This window comes from Mastigoproctus giganteus, chromosome 13 (assembly GCF_048544385.1).
Source record: "Mastigoproctus giganteus isolate SK-2022 chromosome 13, ASM4854438v1, whole genome shotgun sequence".
In the NCBI taxonomy this organism is placed as follows: domain Eukaryota; kingdom Metazoa; phylum Arthropoda; class Arachnida; order Uropygi; family Thelyphonidae; genus Mastigoproctus; species Mastigoproctus giganteus.
Window position 1 is genome coordinate 124940685 of NC_143587.1, and position 27152 is coordinate 124967836.

The 27152-nt window shown below is 36.7% G+C and overlaps 1 protein-coding gene across 1 annotated transcript in view; it reads left to right on the plus strand.

Annotated features, from left to right (window-relative positions):
- Positions 1 to 521: 521 nt before the first annotated feature.
- The window catches only part of ERp44 (Endoplasmic reticulum protein 44), a 229172-nt gene continuing 202541 nt past the window's right edge, over positions 522 to 27152 (plus strand). Inside the window, exons 1-2 of the mRNA XM_090387925.1 lie at positions 522 to 746; positions 26786 to 26858. Of these exons, the coding sequence (XP_090244051.1) occupies positions 696 to 746; positions 26786 to 26858 (124 nt within the window). The 5' untranslated portion in view covers positions 522 to 695. The remainder of the gene's footprint in view (positions 747 to 26785; positions 26859 to 27152) is intronic.

Sequence of the window (27152 nt, forward strand, 5' to 3'; positions counted from 1 at the left end):
CTTGATGATACGATGTTTCTATGCCCAATGCAGCTTGATCGATATCCATATTTGTTATTTGTTAGTTGATGTTGAATTAATACACAACAAGATTTTTTCTATCATCGCGGTGGTTAACACAAAATGAAAATTTTTAAATATTATTTTTAATCCGGATGGCTTCCGACTTTTCATCGCTTTATCAAGCCGACTAGACCAACCAGTTTGATTTAATTCCTTTAAAAATCAAGCATGTACATGAAGTTATTAATGAATTTATATAACTGGGTCAATAGACAGTTCTTTAAGCCGGTCTGGTCAACCAAAGCCTGGTCATCCATCTCCTGAAAGTGCTTTCCCAGTTCCTTTGCTATTTGTCAATTAATTTTTAGACAATATTCGGGAACCTCCTCGGCGTACCGTTAGTTAAGCTTTTGTTTCCTCTCTTTATTGCTGTTATTTTGCACTGGGAAATCATTTTAAAACAAATTTTTTTGCTTTCTACCAACTGTACATTCATTTCGTCCAAGAGTATTCCACGTGTTTACGGTTCATCCGTAGCTGATACCGAACGGAAGGCTGGGAAACGGGCTAGGCTCAGATGGATTTGTATTTCAGACGGTTCCTTTTATGTTAAAATAAGTTTATGTGTATGTTGGTGTTTCATATTTATATTGCCAGTCTGTAAAGCAATTAGATGCATCAAAAAAGCGAGTATGGAGGCTATTAAATTAAATGAATTAATATCTACAACAGCCATATTTTTGGTAAGTAAAACATCTGTCGGCTTAGGCTTAGTAATTGTTGACGGTTCATACAGAATTATTAAAAAATAATAAAATAATAATTATCTGTATGACTACATTTAATTTTTGATATTGTGCCTCTCGTTACATATCTCACAAGTATGAACCATTACGAATAAGTATACCTAAAATGTTTTTAGCATGAAACGAAAAGATTAAAATGTTTGGTCATAAATTTCCCCGTAAAAATTACAGTTATATTACTTTAGCTTGATAACCTTTACACTTTAAGTGTAGTACCAACTGTGTGGTACTACACTTAAGGTTGTAGAAAATGAAAAAGACCTGTTAGTAATTGTGCAGTCAGATATTAAGTTTCCTGAGCAATGCAGACAGGCTGCCAGGGCAGGTCAGGCGCTCCGTAGCCAGGTGGGAGGGAGCAGCAGTGCGTAGCACACGCTTCTTGAATAGACCTCAGTTCGAGCCCGTCACCACCGAATACGGAGGATGCGGAATGGTCAGGGAATGACCACCGCATATCCTGGAGCAATATGGCCTTCGTTGCTAGTGCTCCTAAAAACCAAATAACAAAACAAAAACAGGGCAGGTCATGGGGTTTTGTCAATGAGATATAGGAATTTTGCTAGCAGGGAAAAGGAGGTGATTGTAGTAGTAGTAGTGGAATGTGATGCAAGAAAGCAAGTGTATGAGCTTATGCAGCATCAGCCAAAAAAAAAAAAAAAAAATTACAAAACAATCCCCTCTAAATGTTTGTCCAGTTCCTCCTTAAATTTATTTAACCTATCAACTTCCACAACGCCAGATGGAAGTTTGTTCCAGCAGTTAACCACCTGCTGGCTAAAGGCAAATTTCCGCACATCTATTCTACATCTGTCCTTCCTCAATTTATGAAATTTATGAATTTGTCTCTCTGTATAAGGCAATGGTCAGGCCATGCCTTGAGTACTGCTTACAGGTCTGGAGGCCTCATTTTAGGAAGGATGTAGATTTGCTTGAGCGTATACAGAGAAGGGCAACAATATTGGTGAGGGTAATGAAGGGATCCTCTTACCAAGAGAGGCTTAAGTTCTGCAAATTAATGGAGGCACTGGTTAAAGAAGCACTGCAGGATCATCTAGACAAGAATTCAGTTATAGCTCATGTGTGGCATTGGAGGCAAATTGCTGCTATGGATAAGGGGATGGTTGAGTGGCAGAAGACAGAGAGTGGTAATCAATGGACACTGCTCAACGTGGACTAATGTTATTAGTGGAGTTCCTCAAGGTTCAGTGTTGGGTCCATTGTTGTTTTCGGTGTTTATGAATGATATTGATGATGGGATATCAAGTTTAATGTCTAAGTTTGCAGATGATACAAAGGTTGGCAGGGTCGTTAAGGACACTACTGACGCTATGCTGCTGCAACAGGATCTGGAAAGGTTGAACAGATGGGCTGAGAGGTGGCAAATGAAGTTTAACATTGACAAATGTAAAGTACTACATATGGGTAACAGTAACCCCAGAGCAATGTATCAACTCTGCGGTACTACACTGACAGTGGTGGAGAATGAAAAGGACCTGGGGGTAATTGTGCAGGCAGATATGAAGTTCTCTGAGCAGTGCAGATGAGCTGCAAGAGTAGCTCATGGTGTCTTGTCAATGATATACAGGAATTTTTCTAGCAGGGATAAGGAGGTGATTATTCCCTTGTATAAGGCAATGGTTAGGCCACATCTTGAGTACTGTATACAGGTCTGGAGGCCTCATTTCAAGAAGGATGTAGAGCTGCTGGAACGGATACAGAGAAGGGCAACAAGATTAGTAAATGGAACAAAGGGTTGCTCTTACGAAGAAAGGCTTAAGTTTTGCAAATTACAGAGTCTAGAGACTAGGCACCGGCGAGGTGATCTGATAGAGGTGTATAAGGCTTTGAATGGTTTGAGCATGCTCAATGCCAATGGGATTCTTCATCTTTCTCAGAATAATCACCTCAGAGGGCATAAATTCAAATTGAGGATGGACGGATGTCGGATAGATGTGCGGAAATTTGCCTTTGGCCAGCGGGTGGTTGGTTGGTGGAACCGACTTCCATCACTTGTTGTTGAAGTTGATAGCCTAAACAAATTTAAAGCTCAACTGGACAGGTATTTCGAACGAACGGAGGGGTGAAATGGGAGAGGGTTTTTTTTTTTTTTTGGCTGATGCTGAATAAGCTTGCTTTCTTGCATCATATGCCTCTACTAATGCTAATGCTAAATTGCAGCGGCTGGAGACTAGGCACCTGCGAGGTGATCTGATTGAGGTGTATAAGGCCTTGAATGGGTTGAGCATGCTGAATTCTGATGGGATTCTTCCTCTTGTTCAGATTACAAACCTGAGGGGGCATAAATTCAAATTGAGGAAAGACAGATGTAGAATAGATGTGCGGAAATTTGCCTTTAGCCAGCGGGTGGTTAATTGCTACTACTACTTCAAATTTGCATGGATTTAATTCACTGACTCCTTTTGGTAAGGATGCTGCCAATTTGTTAAAAGGCGTGCTCTAGAAGAATTTCAGCCAAGGGGCATCTTCGGTTTAAATAACCTGGTACATTTTATCAGGCTAATTTTATTTATTTATTTAACAAGGTGCTTGCGTGATCCTCCTAGCAAACCCCTTCCTTTTGACATCTCTCATATTGTTGGAACATATCAAAGCGTTGTCAGGTACCACACCGAACATACCTCTTCTGGCATTGGCTTTGTATAGAATTAACGAATACGTATTTATCATTACCTATCAGCGAAGAAGCAATTATTGAAATAGATTGTCTTGGTAATAAATAGTATATATATTATACTGTAGTTTCTAAAATACAAGAGTGACCAAACTTGCAATTTATTTCTCAGTATCTGCATCTCCATTGAAGAAATATAGAGGCTTGTGTTGCACAGTGTTGTAAGATCTATTTCATTTGAAAATTACTTCTTCATCCCATGTGATCACATGGGATGAAAAAGATACTTTAATGGCAGCTGCTGCTTTTGTAGTAATTTGTGCAAATACATCACGAAAATGAAATCACGAGTGTCGGTTCGTTCAAGTCTACAAAAGAGAAATGCATATGGTGGAAATGAATTACTAAGGGATTTGAGGAGTGAGGACCTATTATTGGGAGAACTTCATATGGATGGGAGCTTCATAAATACATAAACTTTCATATTACCAATAATATGAAAAGTAGACACAAACTTCAGGTAAGCTATATCACCCCATGAATGATTAATAAAGAATTGTATGCAAACCACTTGAAAGTAAAATGGACCCCAGCTCCAGATTTTTTCATATTATGGTACAGTAGACTGTCGAAATAACAGAACATTTTAGCTAACTGCACATTGAGATCAGATGTTTACATACAACGCTGATGTCTTGCAGTGCCGAAAAAGAAAACGGCAAGTCACGTGATTACTGTATTTGTTTACGCTCGCCATTTTGAAAGCGAATTCTGTACTGATATATCATGGATTATACAACTGTTTACCATTTATTTTAAATTAAAAACCCCTCACTATTGCTCCTAAAGTTAATAAACCTCATGCAGAGAAGAAAAGAACAACATTAAAGCTTAGTGACAAACTTGATATAATCCAAACTATTATATTACGGTCACCTGGAAAGTTAATTCGTATACCCATATGTATTGTGTCTGTAAATTGCCTGTGTTCTCTGGCCGATTTGTCTGTTTTGCTAGACAAAAAACCGCAGTTTCTGGGCGAAAAACTTGCTATCTATGCCTGAGACAGGCTAACCAAGCTACGGAGTGAAAAAAGCCTATAAAAGTTCCTCACGTCTTCGATGGGATAAAAAACCCAGGCCTTTTCCATTCGGTGTGGGGAGGATAGTGACGATACCATCATCTAAACTTGATGTAATAAATAAAATAGAATGTGCAGTAAGCAGGAGTGTATTAATGGCAGAATATAACATTGGACCGTCAACATGTTTGTTTTTTTATTGCAGTTAATAAAATTGCATTCTTAATCCCCCCATTTCTTATTTAGCCTAATTATTTCTGCATTAAATATATTAAAAATAAAACTTTCTAGATAACGGAAAAATCAAAATAACGGCACCTTGAATCCCCGAAGGTGCTGTGATTCTGAGTCTTCTGTATTTCCTGTGTCCTCTGTAAAAACTGGGAGACTAAGTTTCTCGTTTTTCTTTTTGCACCTTTATTTGGACACTGTAGCTGAGGAGATGGGCGAGACCCAGTGGCATAGGAATGCCTTGGCATTGGGGCAGGTGCCAAGGGTGCCGAGAGCAGAAGGGCACCACTGACAGGCCACATCAGTACAGTACCAAGCTATTTCGACACCCGAGGCTAGCTGACGAAATGGCACCCCTCGACGATGTTGAATCAAGATGACAGCACAGAGAGGGTGAAAATTTATTTTCACACGGCGATTCAAGCCTGCATGCATCCTTACATCTGAGTACATACTGGATAGCATCATAGATCTGTTTGCTGTTTGAAGGGACCAATCAGGCGATCGCTTTATCAGCGCATACTCAAATGCATAGTAGTTTGCAATTCACGCATTGTGTACAAACTGAAAAGTTATAATTTATAGTGTTTTTGTGATTGTTATATAAACAGATAATCGTGAATATTGTGATTTATAATTTAAATAAAACAGTAAAGGCCAAATTAATTTTAGACATGCCACCAAAGAAAAAAAAGTGACATCAGTACCACGTAGAAAGACTGCATAAAGAGGAAATTAGAAAAAAAAACATTCTGCTAGTTTACAAAACTGACTTACAATAAGCCACTCCAAAGCTGAAAGTGACAAGGAAAACGAACGTGATTCGAATGAAGATGAAACAAATGATGATGCCACTGAAATGGAAGTTCAAGAAAAAGCTCAAACAGTTGAAGTTATTTTAAAAGAATTAGAAAGTGTGGACAATAACCAACAACAGTTGGCAGAAGAAAATGATGGCAGCAATAATATTAACATGGAACATGTAAGTCTGAATTTTAATGATCCGACCACATGGAACTTTAATACCCACAAAAACAGATATCTTACTGTGCAACACGGTCCCGAACATATAGTCTTAAATACATATCCTGTCACCAATGGCCGATGTTTCAATGAAAAAAAAAAAAAAAAAAAAAAAAAATTGAGAGGAAATGGTTATTTTTTTGCAAAAACAAAGATGCAATATGTTGTTTTCCATCCCTCTTATTTGTATCTGGCACAAATAATGTTCTATTTTATAGCTCAGATGGATTTAAGGATTGGAAACATCTAAATCCAAAGGTTCTTTTTCACGAGAATTCATTACAACAACACATAAACAATTTCACAAATTGGAAATTATTAGAAAAGGGTCTTCAAAAAGGTGGACTAATTGACAACCTGCACAAGCAGCACTAAGAAGCGAAATGCCATCATATATTGAAAATAATATTGAAATTTATATTGTTCTGTGCTGAAAATAATTTAGCATTTTGTGGACATGCTAGTAACATCGATACCGAAGAAAAAAAATTGTGGCGTATTTTTAAACTTGATAAAATTTGTCAGCCAATTTGACTTTGGTATGGAAAATGCTCTGGAATTGCATATTAAACACTACACTAATTATTTATCTCCAGAAATTCAGAATGAATTTATTAATTTGTTAGCAACAAAAGTACAAAGTGAAATAACTTAAAATAACTAAATGCAACAAGGCATTTTAAGAGTAAGAGTTTTATATCTATATAATATCAGTGTGGATACACCATATATAACTCTTAAGAAAAAACTAAAGTAGTGTGTGGAGGCATCATTTCCTCTGTATCTCATATTGTGCTCGATTATATGCCAAAAGCTTTGAAATGGTGTCGTTTCACTTCTAGGAAACATCAGATGACTGCTTGTCTGGATAAAGGAAAACCACTCTCTTCTAAATCTCTAACAGGGTGCTTACAATAGAAGGTTGACCAGAGCCTAATGTCCGAATGTTTAATACACCTTGGTTTGCCCACTGGCTATGGATACACAGAAAGAAGTTGACCAGCTCGACTTCTCGGTATGTGGGACAGGTAGACGGATAGATTTTACAGGTCCCACTGAGTTGCAGATGGTAATTTCTTTACCTTTTAATTTGAGCATAACAACAGCACTATTGCTTCCTTGAAGGCCATGGGTGCGAACGATGTGTTCCCAGTTAAGTCTTGTAATGCAGTCATTTCCATAAAACGACAAAAGTAAAAAAATTCTAACAAAATTCGGTAAAGAATAAAATTGTATTTAGCGAATTCTAAAAAAAATCGGTAAAAAGAAAACATTTATCTCTAAATAGAAAAATTTGCTATAAAGAAGTTTGTTAAACAGAGGTCCGACTGTACTTATTATTTATTATGATTTTACCAATTATCGAAAAAAAGGCACGTAGCCAAGAATTTGCCAAGGGCACCGAAAACCTAGTTATGCCTCTGGTGAGACCAATTGGGGGTAGGGCCACCAGGAAGAGGTCATTCGCAAATGCAGAGCTATTAACAGATTACTCCTGGAGACAAGAAACAAATGTGCAAAGGAGTTGGAGGAGTCCATCAATAGCTGCATTGAACAGAAAGGGTGAGAGGATCACCCTGCCACACTCCAACTGTACTTGGCACTCCAGGCATCATTTTTTGCATTCTTTTCTTTTCTTTGGGGTTCAAAAGACACATGTTGTTTGTAATTATCAGTTAAATTAGTGCAATTCTCTGAAGTCCATTTAAATGCTGTATTGATGAACTAATTACTTATTGCAACTGACTACTACATGCACAACCTTAATGTATATGGTGATGTAACACGTACAAGTCACAACTATCAACAGACCGTCCACATAAAAGAAACATTTGTTTATGTGAATGTTTATCTGTTTCATATTTATTTTGATGTTTACCGCTCTAAATCGAAACTTGCAACAAACACCAGCTTTTGTTTATTGTGACATCAACATGATGCAACAAATGCAAACTTTTAATTTGCAACCATGTTGCTGTAAGTTGCTCTGTTTCTTCAATGGAAATGCAGCTTTGGATGGCGCCTCCGTAGCCAGGTGGGCAGGAGCAGCAGTGCGTAGCACACGCTTCTTGATCAGACCGGGGTTCGAGCCCCTGACCACCAAATACGGAGGATTGCGGAAAGGTCAGGAAATGACCACTGCATATCCCCGGAGCAATATGGCCTTAGTTGCTAATACTCCTAAAAACCAAATAACAACAACAGCAGCAGCTTTGGATATGCATTAGTGTCACCCCTACATGTGCAGCAGTGCGTAGCACATGCTTCTTGATTAGACCGGGGTTCGAGCCCGTGACCACCAAATATGGAGGATGCGGAAAGGTCAGGTAATGACCACCGCATATTCCCGGAGCAATATGGCCTTAGTTGCTAATGCTCCTGAAAACCACATAACAACAACAACAACCCCTACATGTTTAATAACCAGATCATTTTGATTATGATTTTAGAGGCAGTGTATAACATATAAAATAAGTGTAATAGTAGAATTTGTCTAAATCTTTAACACCAGGAAAATAGAACGGATGCCAAAAGGCTGGTATGCTTTTTTTTTTTTTTTTGGCAAAATTAGTTTTGCCATAAAAACTAAATGCTTTTGCACTATGTGCATATTAATTTTTGCATTTATAATTTAGTTTTTATAGGAAAAGTTAAATTAAAATACTTCAGTATTTGATTCTGCTTCACATCATGATCCAGAAAATTATACAGGTTAGTTATATTCCTTATTGTCATTATGTCTTTGACTTTCAGTAGAAGACCAGCTGTCAATAGTATATTGTATGTTTTTTTATCAAGGGAAATATTTTGTAGCTAGTAAATTTCACTGTCAGACAAAGTAAATTTGTCTTACAGTATTGTACAAAGCAAAAATGTGGGAAAAACAAAATTTATGAGGTGTGGCAATGAAGTTCTGGGGCTGGTTCAATAAAAAGAACACAAAGTGAAGGAGCTTAAAAATGGTTTATTTTTATTCAAAATAATCACCACATGATTGAATGCACTTATTATACAACAGTATAATAAGTGCATTCAATTCTGAAAAAAAGCCAGCAGAGTCCAAAAGGATGATGTTCAGTTTGGTAGTTATGTTTTTTTGTCCTCAACATTCTGAAATCTCTTTCCTTTGAGGGCAGTTTTTACCTTTGGGAAAGTAAAATATGACACAGTACAGAAATGTCTTCATAACAAGTGCAGAGTGGGCAGGGACATTGTTGTGAAATAAGAACCAGCTTCCTTTCTCTCAAAATTGTGTCCTTACCTGGGAAATGTGCTGCAGTAGTCCTTGAAGCACCTGTATGTAGAATGCAACATTGACTCTCTCCCCTTCAAGTACAAATTCCTTGTGAAATGCACCGTTTATCAAAAAAAATTATCAGTATTGTCTTAATCCTGGACTTCTATAAACAAGATGTTTTGGGCCTTGTTGATTTTGAAGTCCACTGCATGCTCATACTTCATCTCTGGGTCATACTGAAACTCCTAGCACTTATTTCCAATGACGATACACTCAAGGAAATTAGGATTATATTGGCATGAAGTATTGTAATCTGGATGAAGTATTCACGTTATGGCGCTCTTTGGTACTTCTTGCTCAGCTGTAAGGCTGTGACGCAAGTTTTGCACAGGCTTTCCTTTTCTGTAAATCGTCATGCAGAATTTGAAGAATCATCTCCTTATTCATATCCAACTCATCAGCCATCATTCTGAGGATCAAAAACAATCTCTTGCCACAATTTCCTGAACTTTTGCAACTCTATCCTCATTTCGAGAGATGTATGCTCACTTCTTGGGTCATTACAAATGTCCTCGCGTCCATCTCTGAACTGCTTATAACATTCAAACACACTGTTAAGACTTAATGTTTCATCACCACGAGCAGTTTTTAACATTTCTGTTACAGATTTTTCCAGTTTAAAACAAAATTTATAATCGTTCATTGCTCTACTGCAATATGGTTACACATTAACACTACTAATGAAACTGATTGTTAATTGTAACCTGTCAGCCTAGATAATTGCTGTACCACCAGAGAAAATTTGAACAAAAAAATTGCCACTTCCATTTATTTTTGAAATAAACATGACTGCAAATAGTGCCAGTCTTCAAACTTTATTGCCATATCTCAGGGGAGCTATGGTTTCTCGCATTTGGAGTTTGTTTTTCATGCCTAAGAACATTTCAGAATATAAGAATGAAATCGATGTTGATCCTTTGATAGTTAATATAATGATACATGGGAATTTAGTAGGGAAAAGATGACTGGAAACCTCATTTTAGGAAGGATGTGGATATTTTGGAATAGGTGTAGAGAACAGCAGCAAGATTAGTCAAGGATACAAAAGGGTATTCCTACATTGAAAGACATCATTACTGTGAACTTCAACACTTGGAAATTAATGACCTACAAGGATACCTGATTGAAATGAGCAAGACTTTAAATTGCTTTGGGCAAACTGCATGCGGATGTCATCTTTACTCTGTCTCGGAAAACACACTGCTGATATAAATTGAAAAAATCATAGATTCCAGATGTGTGAAAATTTTTTCCTTCAACCAGAGAGCGATTGATTGTTGGAACCAACTTCTGTCAGATGTTGCGAAAGTGGGTAGTTTAAATAAGTATAAGGAAAAATTATACCAGTTGTTAGAAGGGGTGGATGACTTAGGTGGGTAGGGTTTTTTTTTTTTTGGCTGATACTACAGCCAAATACTACAGGCAATTGATGCAAGGAAGCTTGCTTCCTTGCATCAATTTGCCACTACTAATATTAATGTTCACTGCATAGCAAATTGGAAAACAGTTGTGCTTAGGTGTTTATTTGTTATTACAAATTGTAATATTTAGGATTTGGTTGTTAACTGAGAATTTTTTTTTTTTTAATTAATTTAGTATTGGTATTAGCAGAATGATATAAGGAAGCAAGGTTGTCACATCAAACAAAAAAGTGATGAGAGCTTATGTTTCCTCACTTAATTAACCTGTATCATAAGCAAAATTTCTGGACATATCTTTTGCATTTAACCCTACCTCATTTTATATTTATGCACCCTTGTGTATGTGATGTAACTAAATATTTTGTTTACTTATGCTCTTTTGAAACCTTAAACATCCAGGATCGAGTCACCCTAGAGTTGTCATAAGTCCAGTTTGTAATACAAACCAGTTCAGTATTTTGTCAATAGATACGACTAACTTCTTTAACATGGCAGTGTATTATGTCATGCTTTTCATTATGTAGATTAATCTGAAGAATTAACTTGTTTTTAATTTTAAAAAAGATAAGAAAGAAATAATATCTGTATGTATAATTGCATGAAAGCAATGTTGAATGTGTGGTTGCAGAGAAGTGCAGTGTTACAGTTTATGGTATGATGTGATTATGCACAGTTATAATAACATAGTTTTAATTAATAAAATAATATATTAATTATAATTTAATATTAAAAACATTGCAACATACTAGAGATATTGCTGTAATCCATAGTTCTTGCTCATGTACATGAGTTAGTTGCCGACCGGGCTAGCCGGGTGGGTAAAGTGCCTGCCTGGCAACCCAAAGGTCGCGGGTTCGAATCCCACCTCGGGCTTGGATCACAGTACTGCAAAAACCTTGGGAGGTGCATTATGGCCACAGAAGCCGATGCGCCAACAACTACCTAAAAAAAAAAAAAAACATGAGTGAGTTGAAAAACATTCATTTTGAAAAGGTTTCAATGCATGAACTCATGCATATTTGAATAAAATAATTTCTTTCTAGTTTCAAATTTCCTCTTCAGTGGGCATTTTTTATATCTATTGGGACGGTTTATACAGTGTTTCTAAATTGCATGGAACAAATGTAAGTGCATATTCTACAGCTAAAAAAGAAAAAAAGGTGGGGGGGGGAATTCTTTCCACCCAAGTCTTTATTTCAAAGATATTAAACATTAATTGTAAATTATAAACCACAAAAAAAAGTTTAACTGAACTTCTAAAGCAGCTGTTCAAAGTAGTAATATTAGTAGTAGTGGTGGCATGTGATGCAAGAAAGCAAGTGTTATTAGCTTATGCAGCATCAGCCAAAAAAAAAAAAAAATATATATATATATATATATACACAAAACAATTCCCTCTAAATGTTTGTCCAGTTCCTTCTTAAATTTATTTATCCTATCAACTTCCACAACAACAGATGGAAGTTTGTTCCAGCAATTAACCACCCACTGGCTAAAGGCAAATTTCCGCACATCTATTCTACAGTGACTGCCTTTGGTTGATTGCAGCATTCAGCATAACAAATTCACAATTCACTGACATGCCTTATCATTTCAGGACTATTCTTAATGGGTTTAATAGCTTCCAAAATATGTTTTCTTAGAGAGTAATATACATAGAATAACCCATGAATTTAGTGTATCCTTTACACAAAGTAATCTGAGGGTGTGAGGTCTGGCAATCATGGTGACCATTGTACAAGGCTATTCAGTTGTTGAAAAGTTCACCATTATTCCTTTTGCTATCCTCTCTCAGAGGATTATATACCTCAGTCGCTTAGTGTCTTAAACTGTTGTAAGCATAGTTCCTTTTGTATCATATCACTAACCTTATTTCAAGGCATTGATACTTTGGTGGTACTCCACCTATATGCCGAGTCTGGCATGCTAATTTAATATTTGTTAATTTAATGACTTTTTTTTTTCTGCTGAAACCAGGGATATAAACATAGTCTTAAGGATTAACAGAATGCTGGATCTTATTTTTTTTATTAGTTTTTTAGTAGCATTCTAGATCATAGACTGAATTAACTATCATATTAGCTGAGATTTGTTAAAGTTCTAATCAGAGTAGGTCCTTGAGGCTGTCACAGACATTCTCTCAGGTATGTCAAGCTGGGCTTGCTACCTGGGAGTCTAAAATGCTGTTGACTTGACTTGAGTATCACCTAAAATTCAGGTGATACTCAAGTCAAGTGGACCTAATTTCAACAAAGTCTGGTCAGTCTGTTACAGCCAAACCTTCTGTTTGCACCTGTCATGATGGTGGGACTGTTAGCAATCCTGGGTATAACAGCCCTTCCATCGAGGGGCCCTCTAGGCATCTTAGAGCAAAACTTGATGATGGTTTCTTCAAGTGGAGCTTCTCTCTCTCTCTCTCTCTCTCTCTCTCTCTCTCTCTCTCTCTCTCTCTCTCTCTCTCTCTCTCTCTCTCTCTCTCTCTCTCTCTCTCTCTCTTGTGCAGTTCTCAACCTCATGTTGGTTTGCATTACAAGAATGCAAAATGGGATGATCTGCAAAATTTTGTTTCTTCACTTCCCTTGTCGGATTACTGTTCCAAATCTCCTGATGTCAATGTTTGCTCGGATTGTGTCAGTGAAATTATTCTTATAGGGACGAAAACCTTTATTCCACCCTCCACCTTAAAATCTTCCTTTATCTAAACTGGTTTTCTGATAAATGTGTTGAGGCTGTTCAAGATAAGAATGTTGCATATCGCAATTGGCTTGTATCCAAATCTCCAGGTTCATTTTCTTCGTACACCAAAGCATGAACTATTGTAAAGCAGTTTATAATCACTTCAAACTAGATTTTGAACATGCTGAGTAGAAAACTTGCTTCTTGTCCAAACAGTAGTTGAACATTATAACTCGGTGCCTCCTGTGGTCTTCCATCAAAAGGATATCGGGAGGATTTTGAACAATCTTGTGCTAAGAAAGCTTCAGGTCCTTGATGGTATTTCTCCACTTGTTCTCAAAACCTTTCTTATTTATTCCACAGGTGTTTTCCCTACTGCTTGGAAATTTGCTGATAACCAGCCAGTTCCTAAAAAGGGTGACAGATCCCTCCCATCCAATTATTGACCCCATTGTACTTACCTCTATTCTTTCTAAAGTAATGGAGAAATTAATTAAACTATCTAGAAGCCTTCTATCTGATTAATGATCACCAATACTGATTCCATCAGTGTCAATCCACAGATTATATACCGGCTTATGTTACCCATCTGTGGACAAATACAATGGAAAAGGTTGGTGAAACTCAAGCAGTTGCCCTTGACATTTCAAAGGCATTTGATCATATTTGGCATAAAGGTCTTCTAAGTCAGTGGTACTGAACCTTTTTTTGCTCATCGTCCACTTGTGAATTTCATTCACCTCCGTGGCCCCATCCCTCATATGTTTAATCATAATAAATGTAATATTTATAATAAATATGTACTTTATCAACTGCAGTTTTTATTTATAACATCTATTATTTGTTTATAATATACGGAATATTAATAATAAAAAGGGGTTTATTAACTACAATCTTTATTTATAATAGAATTTTTGCTCATATAATATTGTTTATTCACAATATACAATTATGCTCCCAACAAAAAATATTACAATAATATTATTGTCCCTTAGTTTAATGAGATCCTTGCAAATCTTATTAATTTAATTTTATAAGTGAATTTTTCGTGGCCCACTTAACAGTTTCCATGGCCCCAATTTTATGACTTTTATCTGTGGCCCTTCAGAAATACTGCATGGCCCCCGTTGAGAACCACTGTTCTAAGTAAGCTATGATTTAACTGTTTTTTGTAATTGGGTATCCAGCTTTTTCTCTGACCACTCACCTTGTTGGGTAATGGTAGATGGATCTCTGTCTTCTAACTTCACTAATCTGGGTTTCCCCCAAGGTTCGGTTCTTTCTCCCACTCTTTTCCTTGTGTATATTAATGACCTCCTTCCACTGAGTGGAAATCATATCCATATACACAGTGGGTTGTAGAGGGAACAGAATACACGTGCTTTGAATGACTGTAGTGTAAGCCTGCACAACTACTGGATATGGTCATGTTTTATATCTCTATCTTGGGAACTTTCTTGACCTTATATGGTTATTCCCCAGTATAAACAGAATTATTTACTTTGAAATAAATACAGCTGTGATATTTTTTATAGTGATTTTCATATATACACACATATATGTATATATGGTATTACTGCTTAGTTCATGTATTTTATTATATTTTTATTATTATTATTATTATTAGCCATATGGTGCAAGGAAGCCAAAGCTTATGTTGCACCAGCCAAAACAAAAATGTCTGAACTACCCCGAGAAAGAGAGAGAGAGAGAGAGAGAGAGAGAGAGATAGATAGATAGATAGATAGATAGATAGATAGATAGATAGATAGATAGATAGATAGAGATATAAAAGGGAATCACCAAGGAAGAGAAGAATGATGATATCCAACTCAGGACCCTAGGTGTGCCAAGCCCATACTCACCAGATTTGAGCCAAACCAATGTAAATTAAGGCCTGCTTTCGTGTTCTAACTTATATCTGCTAGCAGCCTAATTAGATGTTGTGCTTTGCCTATGAATAATTTATTAGATAAGATAATAAAATAACCAAATAATAAGAGAATAAAAAAACTTTTACTCATTCATTCACATGAACATTAATCCACACTCATCATGGGTTTTGAATGGATCAATATTCAAAAGAAATGAATGAAAATAAGTAATGCATATGTTTCTGTTCTCCTTATGCAGTTTTATTCAGTTATAATTAGAATTATTACTATTAATTATTATGAATTTAATGTTTAATTTTGCAGTTACTATATTGCCAAATTTTTATAATCCGCATAATTTATATCTTTACTACAATAAACTGGAGCAAGGAAACAGTCCTATGTGTATGGCGCCTCCGTAGCCAGGTGGGAAGGAGCAGCAGTGCGTAGCACACGCTTCTTGATTAGACCGGGGTTCGAGCCTGTCACCACCAAATACGGAGTATGCGGAGAGGTCAGGGAATGACCACCGCATATCCTGGAGCAATATGGCCTTAGTTGCTAATGCTCCTGAAAACCAAATAACAAACAAACCTATGTGTATGCATATTATGCTAAATTAAGACACTTACGTTTATGTTTACTCCATTTATTCAGCACTTCATGCCTGCAGTTCACAGTAATAAAAGACTGAAAATTTGAACTTGCCGTCCTTTAATGCAGATGACCATACTGCCCATTGTGCTAATCAATACAAAAATTAAACATTAATTAAATTTGGTGTTTAATTTTGCAGTTATTATATAAGCTATTTAATTTATATCTGAAATACAGTAAACTGGAGTAAGAAACAGTCCTACATATATGCATATTAAATTAAACTAAAATATATTTACATTTACTCCATTTATTCAGCACCTCACACCCTAGTTCACAGTAATAAAAGAACGAAAGTTTGAACTTGCTGCCCTTTTATGCAGGCAACCATACTGCTCCCTTGCACTAATTAATGTGAATCATTTTATTTATTTAAATTTAGCCAATTAGAGCAATATCAATGCTACCATTTTTGCTAACCTGAATAATGCTGTAATCTGAAAACCCCCATTTTCAAAACATAATGTAATTTTTAAATCTAATTGAAAACATGAATTTCATTTTGACATTTTTAATGGAAAAACTAGAATTACAGTTAATGCTATTATTCTGACCAGACCTGTATAACCTTTCAACAGCAAAACAGTTTATATACATTTTTACAACCTTTTAAAAAACCCATGTGAATCTGCAGATAAACTTAGGAAGTTATCTGCTATTGGCACTATAACTTCAATATGCATTTATTTGTTTTATTTATGTAGAATAAATTTCTACAAAATTTATTTATTTATAAATTATGTAGAAACATAATTTAGATAGCAAATTTTGCAATGCATATTGATATTTAGTACTATAAAACGCTGAGCTCTATCTGAAAGTGAAGAAGTCAGTTGCTGGTTATTACCAAATCTGTTTAATGATATTCAGAAAAATTCAAAATTGGTCATCTGTATGATTCAGATACACATAAAGAGTATTTTTTTATGAAATTCCAAAACAAATTATTTGATGAGATTAACGTGAACAAAATTATAATAAACACAATGCACTATATACCATTAACACAGAAAAGGGGGGAAACGAGGTATAGCTACAAACAGCCAGTAGGTTTGGCTATTTGTAATTATAATGAAAATAGTAAATAGTAATAGTATTCACTATATAGAGCAAGATAGCCACAGGCTTTTTCTGCACTGACAAAAAAAACCCAACCAAGTAGATAAGAAAACACAAATGATATGCTTCCCTCCTCACACAGGTAAGTATCCAGTTAACCATTGAATTTATTCAAACTGTTAGTCTCAACTATCTGCGAGAACAACTTGTTCTAGCAGTCAGCGATTTGCTGGCTAAAAGAAAACTTTCTAGAATCTATCTAACCCTCAAGCCCTGTAATTTGAATTTATAACCCCTTTCTGGAATTCTTTATAACCATGATAATTCCACCTTCATTCATTTTACTAAGCCCTCTCAGAGCCTTTTAAACCTCAATCAGGTCACCTCTGAGGTGCCTGGTTGCTGAACTCTAGCCCACATAATCGGAGTGTTTCCTCATACACCATTCTATTTTCTCGCCTTTGGATCCCTTCAAGAAGCTCGATATATATGGATATTTTTTTTTTTCAAATGAGGTCTCCATACTCAAACACAATATTCCAAATATTGTCTTACATTTGCCTTATACAGTGGGATTATGATCTCCCTTTCTCTACAGGTTAGCATCCAATAAATCGCTGAGCGGACAAAATAGGCTTTCTGGGCTGCCTGTTTAAACTGTTCAGAAAACTGGTCCTTGAGGTTGTCACAGACATTCTGTCAGATATATGCCAGACAGCTGTACTTGCAACCTGGGAATCTAAAATGCTGATGGAACTGATAATCAGGTGACACTCAAGTCAAGTGGACCCAATTTCGGCAAAGTCCGGACGGTTTGTGACAGCCAAATCCTCTGTTTGCACCTTCACGGTGGCGGGACTTTTAGTAATCCTGGGTATAACCTCCATGCACAAGCACACGGTGGGTGACTACTCAGGTGTGAACCAACGTAAGCAGGGGTCAAGGTAATGCTGCTCTCCAGGTAATTCTCCAGTGGGGCAAAGACAACTTAGTTGATTTCAATCCTTCCAAAACTCAGTCTTGTCTTATATCTCGCAAAAAGCTCTGCTCCTGTGCTATCTTTGGTGACACTCCGATTTCTAGGCAAAATGATATATCTCTTTTGGGGATTACCTGACTTCTAATCTCTCTGGGCACAAGCACATTACAAATATTGCTTCCTCTGCATCTAGCAAACTTTGTTTTCTCTTTCGCTGTCGGCATTACTTTTCTTCCAAACAGCTATTCACTCTTTACAAATCGCAAATCCACCCTGCCATGGAATATTGTTCTCACATCTGGGGCGGTGCCCCCAAAACCTCTCTCAGGCTTCTTGATTCCGTTCAGAAGAGGGCAGTTAGATTAATTAATGATTCATCTCTAACAGAGTCTCTCCACTCACTGTCTCATAGACATACTGTTTCTGCTGCATGCCTCTTCTACAGGTATTTCCATGGGCACTGTTCTTCTGAATTTGCTTCTATAATTCCTGCTCTCTCTCTCTCTCTTTCAAAACAGTCTAAACACGTGTTGCCACCAGTCAACATCCATTTACTGTCCAACTTCAAACTCACAGAACCAACTTTTCATCTTCCTCGTTTATTCATTAAACTGCCGTTTTCTGAAACAACCTTGTCAATAAATATCTTCTTTCGTCTTCTTAACCTCTGACTCAAGCACGGTACTAAGTACTATAGGTTCTAATAACTGTCATGTTTGAAGTTTACATAAAAAGGAAGAAAACTTCATATCTGCCTGTATCGAAATTCCCAGATTCCTTTCCTCCTCTACTGTTTTTAATTCAAACCCACCACCAAGTATATAATTTATTAGTGGGTTGCTAATCGTGAACTGTAAGACCTTGCATTTAGCAGCATTAAAACATAGCTGCCACTTCTCTGACTATCTCTGAAATCGAGGTGCCTCCGTAGCGAGGTGGGAAGGAGCAGCAGTGCGTAGCACACGCTTCTTGATTAGACCGGGGTTTGAGCCCGTCACCACCAAATACGGAGGATGCGGAAAGGTCAGGGAATGACCACCGCATATCCAGGAGCAATATGGCCTTCGTTGCTAATGCTCCTAAAAACCAAATAACAAACACAACAACAACTCTGAAATCTGTTGAAGTCATTCTGAAGGAGTGTTGCTTGGAATTAGTCATTAGAGACTGCTAATCTTTACATCATCTGCAAATTTTGATATCACACCTTCTATCCTTTCGTCGACGTTATTTATGAAAATGAGAAACAACAGGGCTCCAAGAGCACCAAGAGACCTTGATCCTTGAGCGACTCCACTCCTGACATTACACCAACCTGAAGAATATCCATTAATCACAACCCTCTGCCTTCAACCCTGCAGCCACTCAACAATCCATCTTAGAATCTTACCACTAATCCCATCTTGGTCAAGCTTATACTGTAACTTCTCAAGAGGGACTGAGTCAAACGCTTTACTAAAATCCAAATAAACTATGTCAAAATTATTCCTTAAATCCAGCTCATGAGTACCAGTTTTAAAATAGCCTAAGTTAGTTAAGCATGATTTGATTTGGTCCCTCATGAGAGGTTGCTGTATAAGCTTAAACAGGTTGGGATTACTGGTAAGATTCTGAGATGGGTGGCTGCATGGCAGAGGGTTGATTAATGGATATTCTTCAGATCGGTGTAATGTCAGGAGTGGGGTCCCTCAAGGATCAGTTCTTGGACCACTGTTGTTTCTAATTTTCATAAATGACATTGATGAAGAGGTGGCAGATGTGATGTCAGAATTTGCAGAAGTTTGCCTTCAGCCTGCAGGTGGTTGATTGTTGGAACAAGCTTTCATCTATTGTGGAAGTACTTGGTTTGAATGAATTCAAGGAAGAACTAGACAAACTATTGGAGGGGATGGACAGTATTTGAGAAGGGGTTTTTTTTTTTTTTTTTTTTGCTGATTCTGTATAAGCTTGCTTTCTTGCATCATTTTCCAGTACTAATACCAATTTTTTTGCCAGGATTGAAATGCATTGCAGTTATTATAAATGTATTCCAAATTTCACATACAGGGGCAAATTTGTCACCTTGAAGTCTTTCTCCTTTTTTTTTTTTGTCATCTTTTATAAAACCAAATATATTTCATAATATCCATAAAATGATCTTGATGAGTCTTTGTGGAGGATAAAAATAAGAAAAGAAAAAAAATGGTGGCCCATTTTGGGACCCCAAACCCCTTGAAAAAAATATATATAACCTAAAGCACTACAACTAAGACAGACCAAGAAGTACAGTAAACCCTCGCTATTCGCGGGGGTTACGTTCCTGAGAAATGCCGCGAATACTGAGTTATGGCTCCCATAGTAATAAAGGGGTTCCGTTTCAAAGTATGAAATATATAAGAAAAACTAGTCTAAAATTTTGTCTATGTATGTATTATATGTACCTTCATAATATGACTATGTACATAGACAGTACATAATGAAATGCAAGCATATGGCATCGAAATGAAAACAAGAATCAATTTAATATTAAATGTAATATTTATTAGAAATTTCAAACAAATCTTTCAAACCAGTGCCTTTGCTAGCAAAAAAAACTTATCCCGCCAGTGCTATCACCAGTTTTGCTAAAGTGTTGATAAAGGAGTCTTGCCTTTTCACGAATGATGAGTGAACTTAACGGAATTTTATTTTGAGTTCGGTCTTCTATCCACAGACTTAAAGCTTTTACTGTTTTTTCTAATTTAACATCACGAGTTACAGAGCAAATTTTTGAAGCAATTAGCACGTTTTCACGGACACTACGGCGGATTTATTCTTCCGATTTTTTGATTGATCGTACCGTTGACTCATTGATTTTATAATGTTTTGCCACTGAGGAGACACTTTCACCATTAGAAATTTTGTCTAATAACTCAATTTTATTCGCTAATGTCATCACCTTCTTTGATCTTTTCACATTTCCCTTGTTATTCGTAGCCATATTTTTGTACGGATTAGAAAGAACTTGTCCACAATAAAGTCAGTTTCTTCCGTTAACACACGCGAAAAAGTCTGTTTTACACTGCAAAACGGTAGATTTATCACTTTTGTAAGCATATCAATTTATAAATTTATTCAATTTATAAGCATATAAATTAAAAGCAAACGACGAAACCTTCCATGACAATCGTATAACACACGCTGAACAAGGATTAGCGAGAAACATCCATGCCGGGATTTTTTCACCCCTCTCTCCCCACCCACTGAGCGCTGTTTTGACCGGGAAAGATAATTTTAGCCACGCCCATGTTTTTTTGTGGCGGAAAATGTTCACGGCGCTTTAAAATTCACATTTTTTAGGTTTCATTTTATATTAAATCAGTGACCGCGAATAGTGGGGGTTTACTGTATATTCACTCCTTCCAACTGTTATTTTGAAACATTGATGAGATTAAACATTAGTACAGTTTTTATATGTTGTAGCACTTTATTGTTAATAAAAACAAATGTTACCTTTTTGAATTAGGTGTTGAATGTGGAATATCTTATTTCTTTGAGGTATTTTCATGAAGTGGGAATGTTTGCATATATGTTATTCTGTATTGTTCTGCCTTGTCAGTCTTTGTTTATTTGATTTCTGAGAATTTTATTGCTTATGTAAAAATGTGAGGGTTTTTTTTTATGAAACCCCATGCATGAGAGGTATTAAAACCTGTAGTACTTTGTATTGTGCATGGGTTGAAGGTTGAGAAGATGAAAGAAGATACTTGCTGACAGTAGACATGAATTTCTATAGACTGTAATTTTTAGGAAATACATATGAAGGGAGGTCGTTTCAGAAAACAGAAATTGAAGGAATAAATGAGGAAGAAGAAAAGTTGGTTCTATGAGTTTGAAGTTGAACAGTAAAAGGATGCTGACTAGTTGCGGCACATGTTTGGACTGGTTTGAGAGAAAGGGAGTGAGAATTATAGAAGTGCAGTTCAGGAGAAAAGTGCCAGTGGAAATATCTGCAGATAAAAGGCATGCAGCAGAAACACAATGTCTATGAGACAGAGTGGAGAGACTCTGTTAGAGCTGAGCCATTAATTAACCTAACTGCTCTCTTTTGAATGGAATCTAGAAGCCTGAGAGAGGTTTTGGGGCACTGCCCCACATGTTGGAACAATATTCCATGGTAGAGCTGATTTGTACAGAGTGAACAGCTGTTTGGAAAAAAAGTAACACTGAGAGAAAAAGAGAACCCTGTTTTTTAGATGCACATGAAGCAATATTTGTAATGTGCTTAGGCAGAGAGAGATCAGAAGTCAGAGTAAATCCCAATAGAGATATATGATTTGCATAGAAAGCATAGTCATCAAAGATAAGCATAGGAGCAGAAGAATCCTTTTTGCGAGATATAAAGACAAGACTGAGTTTCAGAAGGACTGAAATTAACTAAGTTATCTTTGCCCCTGTGGAGAATTACCTGGATATCAACATTTAAGGAATTGGTAGTGGATATTTGAGAAGTTGAAGCTGTTTGTGCAGTGCAAGGTGTCTCAAACAGGAGTTGGAATGCAATGCACTGTCAGCAAAACTATGGATTGGATTTCCAGTCAATGGAAGAAGGTCTTTAATATACAAGAGGTAAAAGAGTGAAAAAAAGAACTGAACCTTGGGAAACACCAGCATTTAATGGAAAAGTTAGAAGACATCTGCCATCACCTGGAGTGGGCAGTCAGAGGGATAGCTGGATATCCAACTCCAAAAAACAGATGTAAAACCATTATGGAAGCTTATTTAGAAGACCTTATGCCAAACATGATCAAACAAGAGCAAATGCTTGGGTTTCACCAAACTTTTCCATTGTATTTATGATGGACAACATAAGTAATTGTTGTTTTCAGACTCCATAAATGTGAATTATTTCATATAGAACTGAATTCATTTTATAGTAGGCTTTATCATTGCTCCAGTTCTGATAATCAGAGCTTGTCAAAATATAAACCCACAATTTAACCCAATTTGTTTTACAAGTAACAAAGAATAACAAAAGGAAATTAACATAGTTTTAATATTATAGCATACATATTTTTATGCAATTAAAAATACATTTATATGTCTAAACTATTCTTTCATTAACTGTATTTGCATGGGAGTTGTACACGTGCATAAAGCAGTAAGGTCTAGTAAAAAAATATTTTAAAAGGAATTTTTTTGCAAATGTGTTATAGTAGTAGTAGTGGCATGTGATGCAAGAAAGCAAGTATATGAGCTTATGCAGCATCAGCCAAAAAAAAAAAAACACACCATTCCCTCCAAATGCGTGTCCAGTTCCTCCTTAAATTTATTCAATCTATCAACTTCCACAATGGCAGATGGAAGTTTGTTCCAGCAATTAACCACCCGCTGGTTAAGGCAAATTTCTGCACATCTATTCTACATCTGTCTTTTCTTAATTTGAATTTATGCCCCCTTAGGTTCGTAATCTGAACAAGTGGAAGGATCCCATCAGAATTCAGCTGCTCAACCCATTCAAGGCATTATACACACCAATCAGATCACCGTGCAGGTGCCTTGTCTCCAGCCACTGCAATTTGCAGAACTTAAGCGTCTCTTGGTAAGAGGATCCCTTCATTCCCCTCATCAATCTTGTTGCCCTTCTCTGTACACGCTCAAGTAAATCTACATCCTTCCTAAGATGAGGCCTCCAGACCTGTACGCAGTACTCAAGGCGTGGCCTGACCATTGCCTTATACAGAGGGACAATCACCTCCTTTTCTCTGCTAGCAAAATTCCTATATATCATTGACAAAACCCCATGACCTGCCCTGGCAGCCAGTCCTCATTGCTCAGAAAACTTCATATCTGACTGCACAATTACTCCAAAGTCTTTTTCATTTTCTATCACCTTAATTGTAGTACCACACAGTTGGTACTTTTCTCTCGGGTTACTTCTACCCATATGCAGTACTTTGCATTTGTCAAGGTTACACTTCAGTTGCCACTTCTTAGCCCATTTGCCCAAATTATCTAAATCTTGTTGCAGTAGCACACTGCCATTACTGTCATTAACAACCCTGCCAACCTTTGTATCATCAGCAAACTTCCACACTAAGCCTGATATACCTTCATCAATATCATCGATAAATATACAAAACAACAGTGGACCCAACACCGAACCCTGTGGGACTCCACTAATAACATTAGTCCACGAAGAGCAGCACCCATTGATTACCACCCTCTGTCTTCTCCATCTTAACCATCCTTTTATCCATTGTAGCACCTTACCCTTAATACCATTCTGCTCCAATTTATACAATAGTCTTCCATGCGCAACAGTTTCAAAAGCTTTCCTGAAATCTAAATACATGGTATCAAAATTATTTTTTGCATCCAGTTCCTTTGTGACCACATCATAATAACCAATCAAATTTGTCAGACAAGACTTTCCCTTAACAAACCCATGCTGTGTCTGAATTATTGCTGCAGTCTTGTTTAGATGATCCTGCAATGCATCTTTAACCAGTGACTCCATTAAATTAATTATCCGGAACAGAAGTTAAACTAACTGGTCTGTAATTACTCGTGTCACCCTTTGTGAATTGGGGATACATTTGCACATCTCCAGTCCGTGGGAACCTCCCCTGAGTCCAAGGATGCTCTCATAATTATGGCTAAGGGTTTGCTTAGTTGCTTTGCCACCTCCTTTAATATAACTGGATAGATCCAAACCACCCCAGTTGCTTTTCTTATGTTTAACTTCAACAATTTCTCCTCCACTTTGCTCTCAGTTATTACAAAATCATTAAGTACCATGCTACAATTTGATAACCTTCTGCCATTTTCAAACCTTAATAATTCCTCATGTGTGAATGTAGATGCAAAATACTCATTCAGTTTGTTTGCTATCTGAGCAGGATCATCAACAGTCGAACCATCGATGTCAAGTGGACCAATCAGATTCATCCCCTTCCTGTTAGAGTTTATATAAGTAAAGAAATCCTTGCTGTTTTTCTTAGCATCTTTTGCCAAGGATTTCTTGTAATCTGCCTTTGCCTGCCTAATCTCCTTTGTGACCTGATTACAGACTAGCTTATATCTGCCATAGGCTTCTGAGTCGCTTGATAATTTATATGCATCCCATGCATTTTTCTTCTCTGTTACGAGTCTCATTAGTTCGTTTGATAACCATTTAGGCCTAAACCTTGAACAATATTTCTTAATAGGTATGAAACTTTTAGTAGCATCCACGATTAATTCCTTGAATGCTTCCCACTTAGAATTTACTGTTGGTAACATCGTCAGTTGATCCCACTGTACAGAATTTAAAAACTGTCTGAGACCACTGTACTGACCTTTACGGAAGCAAAAACTCTTTCCTTTACCCCCGATGGTAATTAAATCTTTAAGTAAATCCAACATCAGTACACTGTGATCACTGCCACCTAGTGGTTCCTTTATCTGCAAATTCTTAATACACGAATGATCACTGCTGATAACCAGATCAAGAGTATTACTCTCTCTGGTTGCCTCTCGAACATGTTGCTGCAGAAAACAATCATCCAATAAATCCACAAAAGTCTTACTAGTGTGTGTGACCAACCCACAAGTTCCAGTCAATATCTGGGAAGTTAAAATCCCCCATTATAAGACATTCTGATTTATTAGCCCACTCTATTTCTCTGTATAATTGTTCATTGTACTCATTTGAGTCATTAAGCCTATAACACACTTCTACTCTTATTTTTGCTTTCGCAGTGCTTATGTCACACCAAACTGACTCAACAGTGCACTGTTCATCTATATCAACTGGGTGCACTTCTTTTGATTTTATGTTTTTCTTAATTAACAGCATAACACCTCCTCCCTTCCTATCCTGTCTATCCTTTCTGTTCACATTGTACTCCCCAAATTCTAGTTCTGCATTCCTTATATCTGGGTGACACCACGTCTCTGCTATCTCAACAATATCTGCCTTTGATGTCTTGACCAATACTTCAAATTCATCAAATTTATTTACTATACTTCTAGCATTGGCATACATGCACCTATTCCTAGTTACCCTAACACATCCCATATACCCACCTATTTCACGATGACTGCCATCCGTCCCTGAAAGCTCCAACACCTCTCGCTCCAGGTCGCTACTTATTCTAATAGAAGTTGTGCCTGCGGCTACTGTTAAACTTTTAGTCCTTGTATCCCCCACAAGCTAGCAGTTTTCCGACCCACCTAACACTGCCTCGATAGCATCAGCAAATATTCTTGCACCCTTTCTATTTAAGTGTATCCCATCCCTGTAGAAGCAGTCTCTCCTGTTAACAAGTACAGACCAGGCTGAAAAAAATTCTACCCCTTAAGCCTTGCACTATCTTTCCAGGGCCGAATTGATCGACAAGGCTCTTATCATATACTCCCTCCTATCGTGTCTGGGCAGAATTGCAGACACTTTCAAATTCAACCCTATGTTATGTTATGTCCAAGTTGACTATAGCTGCACTTATAGGGGCATGTTTTAGAAATAGTTATAAATGCACAGAAAATTATATATTAAAGAAAGTTGCAATAACTTAGATATTGAATGGTCAGGTGATGAAAAATGCAGCATTTCTAATATAAAAAATGAAAAATTTCATAATAGTTAAATTTAAGCTGTACTTAATCACTGGTGCCTCCGTAGCCGGGTGGGCAGGAGCAGCAGTGCATAGCACACGCCTCTTTATTAGACCAGGTTTCGAGCCCGTGACCACCAAATATGGAGGATGTGGGAAGGTCGGAACGACCACCGCATATCCCAGAGCAATATGGCCTTAGTTGCTAATGCTCCTAAAAACCAAATAACAAATCACTGTTGGTATTATAAAAACAGTGATAAAAGTATTTCATGAAATCAAATTAAATGTTTTTTAATAGCATCAGATAATTATGCTAGTTTTTGACTTAGTTTACTGATCAAAATAAGCTAAATAACACTGAGAGAATATAAATTTTTAATAAAGGTTTGTTATATGTACAGCTCATTGATTGTTTTCCTTTTTTTTTTTTAAATAATATTTTGCACTGCAAAATAAAATTATGCAAGTTTTTTTTTTTTTATTCCAGTTAGGTTTGTGTTGTCAGCTTGTAAAAAGTGGAACAGTGTCCCTTACATCAGAAAATTTTGACAGTTATGTTGGTAAGATGTTTTATCCACATGGAAAAGTAAAAAGTTTTATGCCAATAACATAGTCTTAACATTGGATTGTATAATACACTGTATGTTACCAAACTTGTCCACAGCCTTGCTGTAAGTTTTACATTGAGACATATATTAACAGCCATAGTAAGTTACATTTTTGTTTTTTTTAATGTAATACAGACATAAGCAGTTACATTTTTTTAAAAAAATGTAACTGCCTATGTCTGTATGTGTGTCTCGATGTAAATTTATTGACTGATAAAAGTAGTTAAATTTAGTTAAAATTTGCTG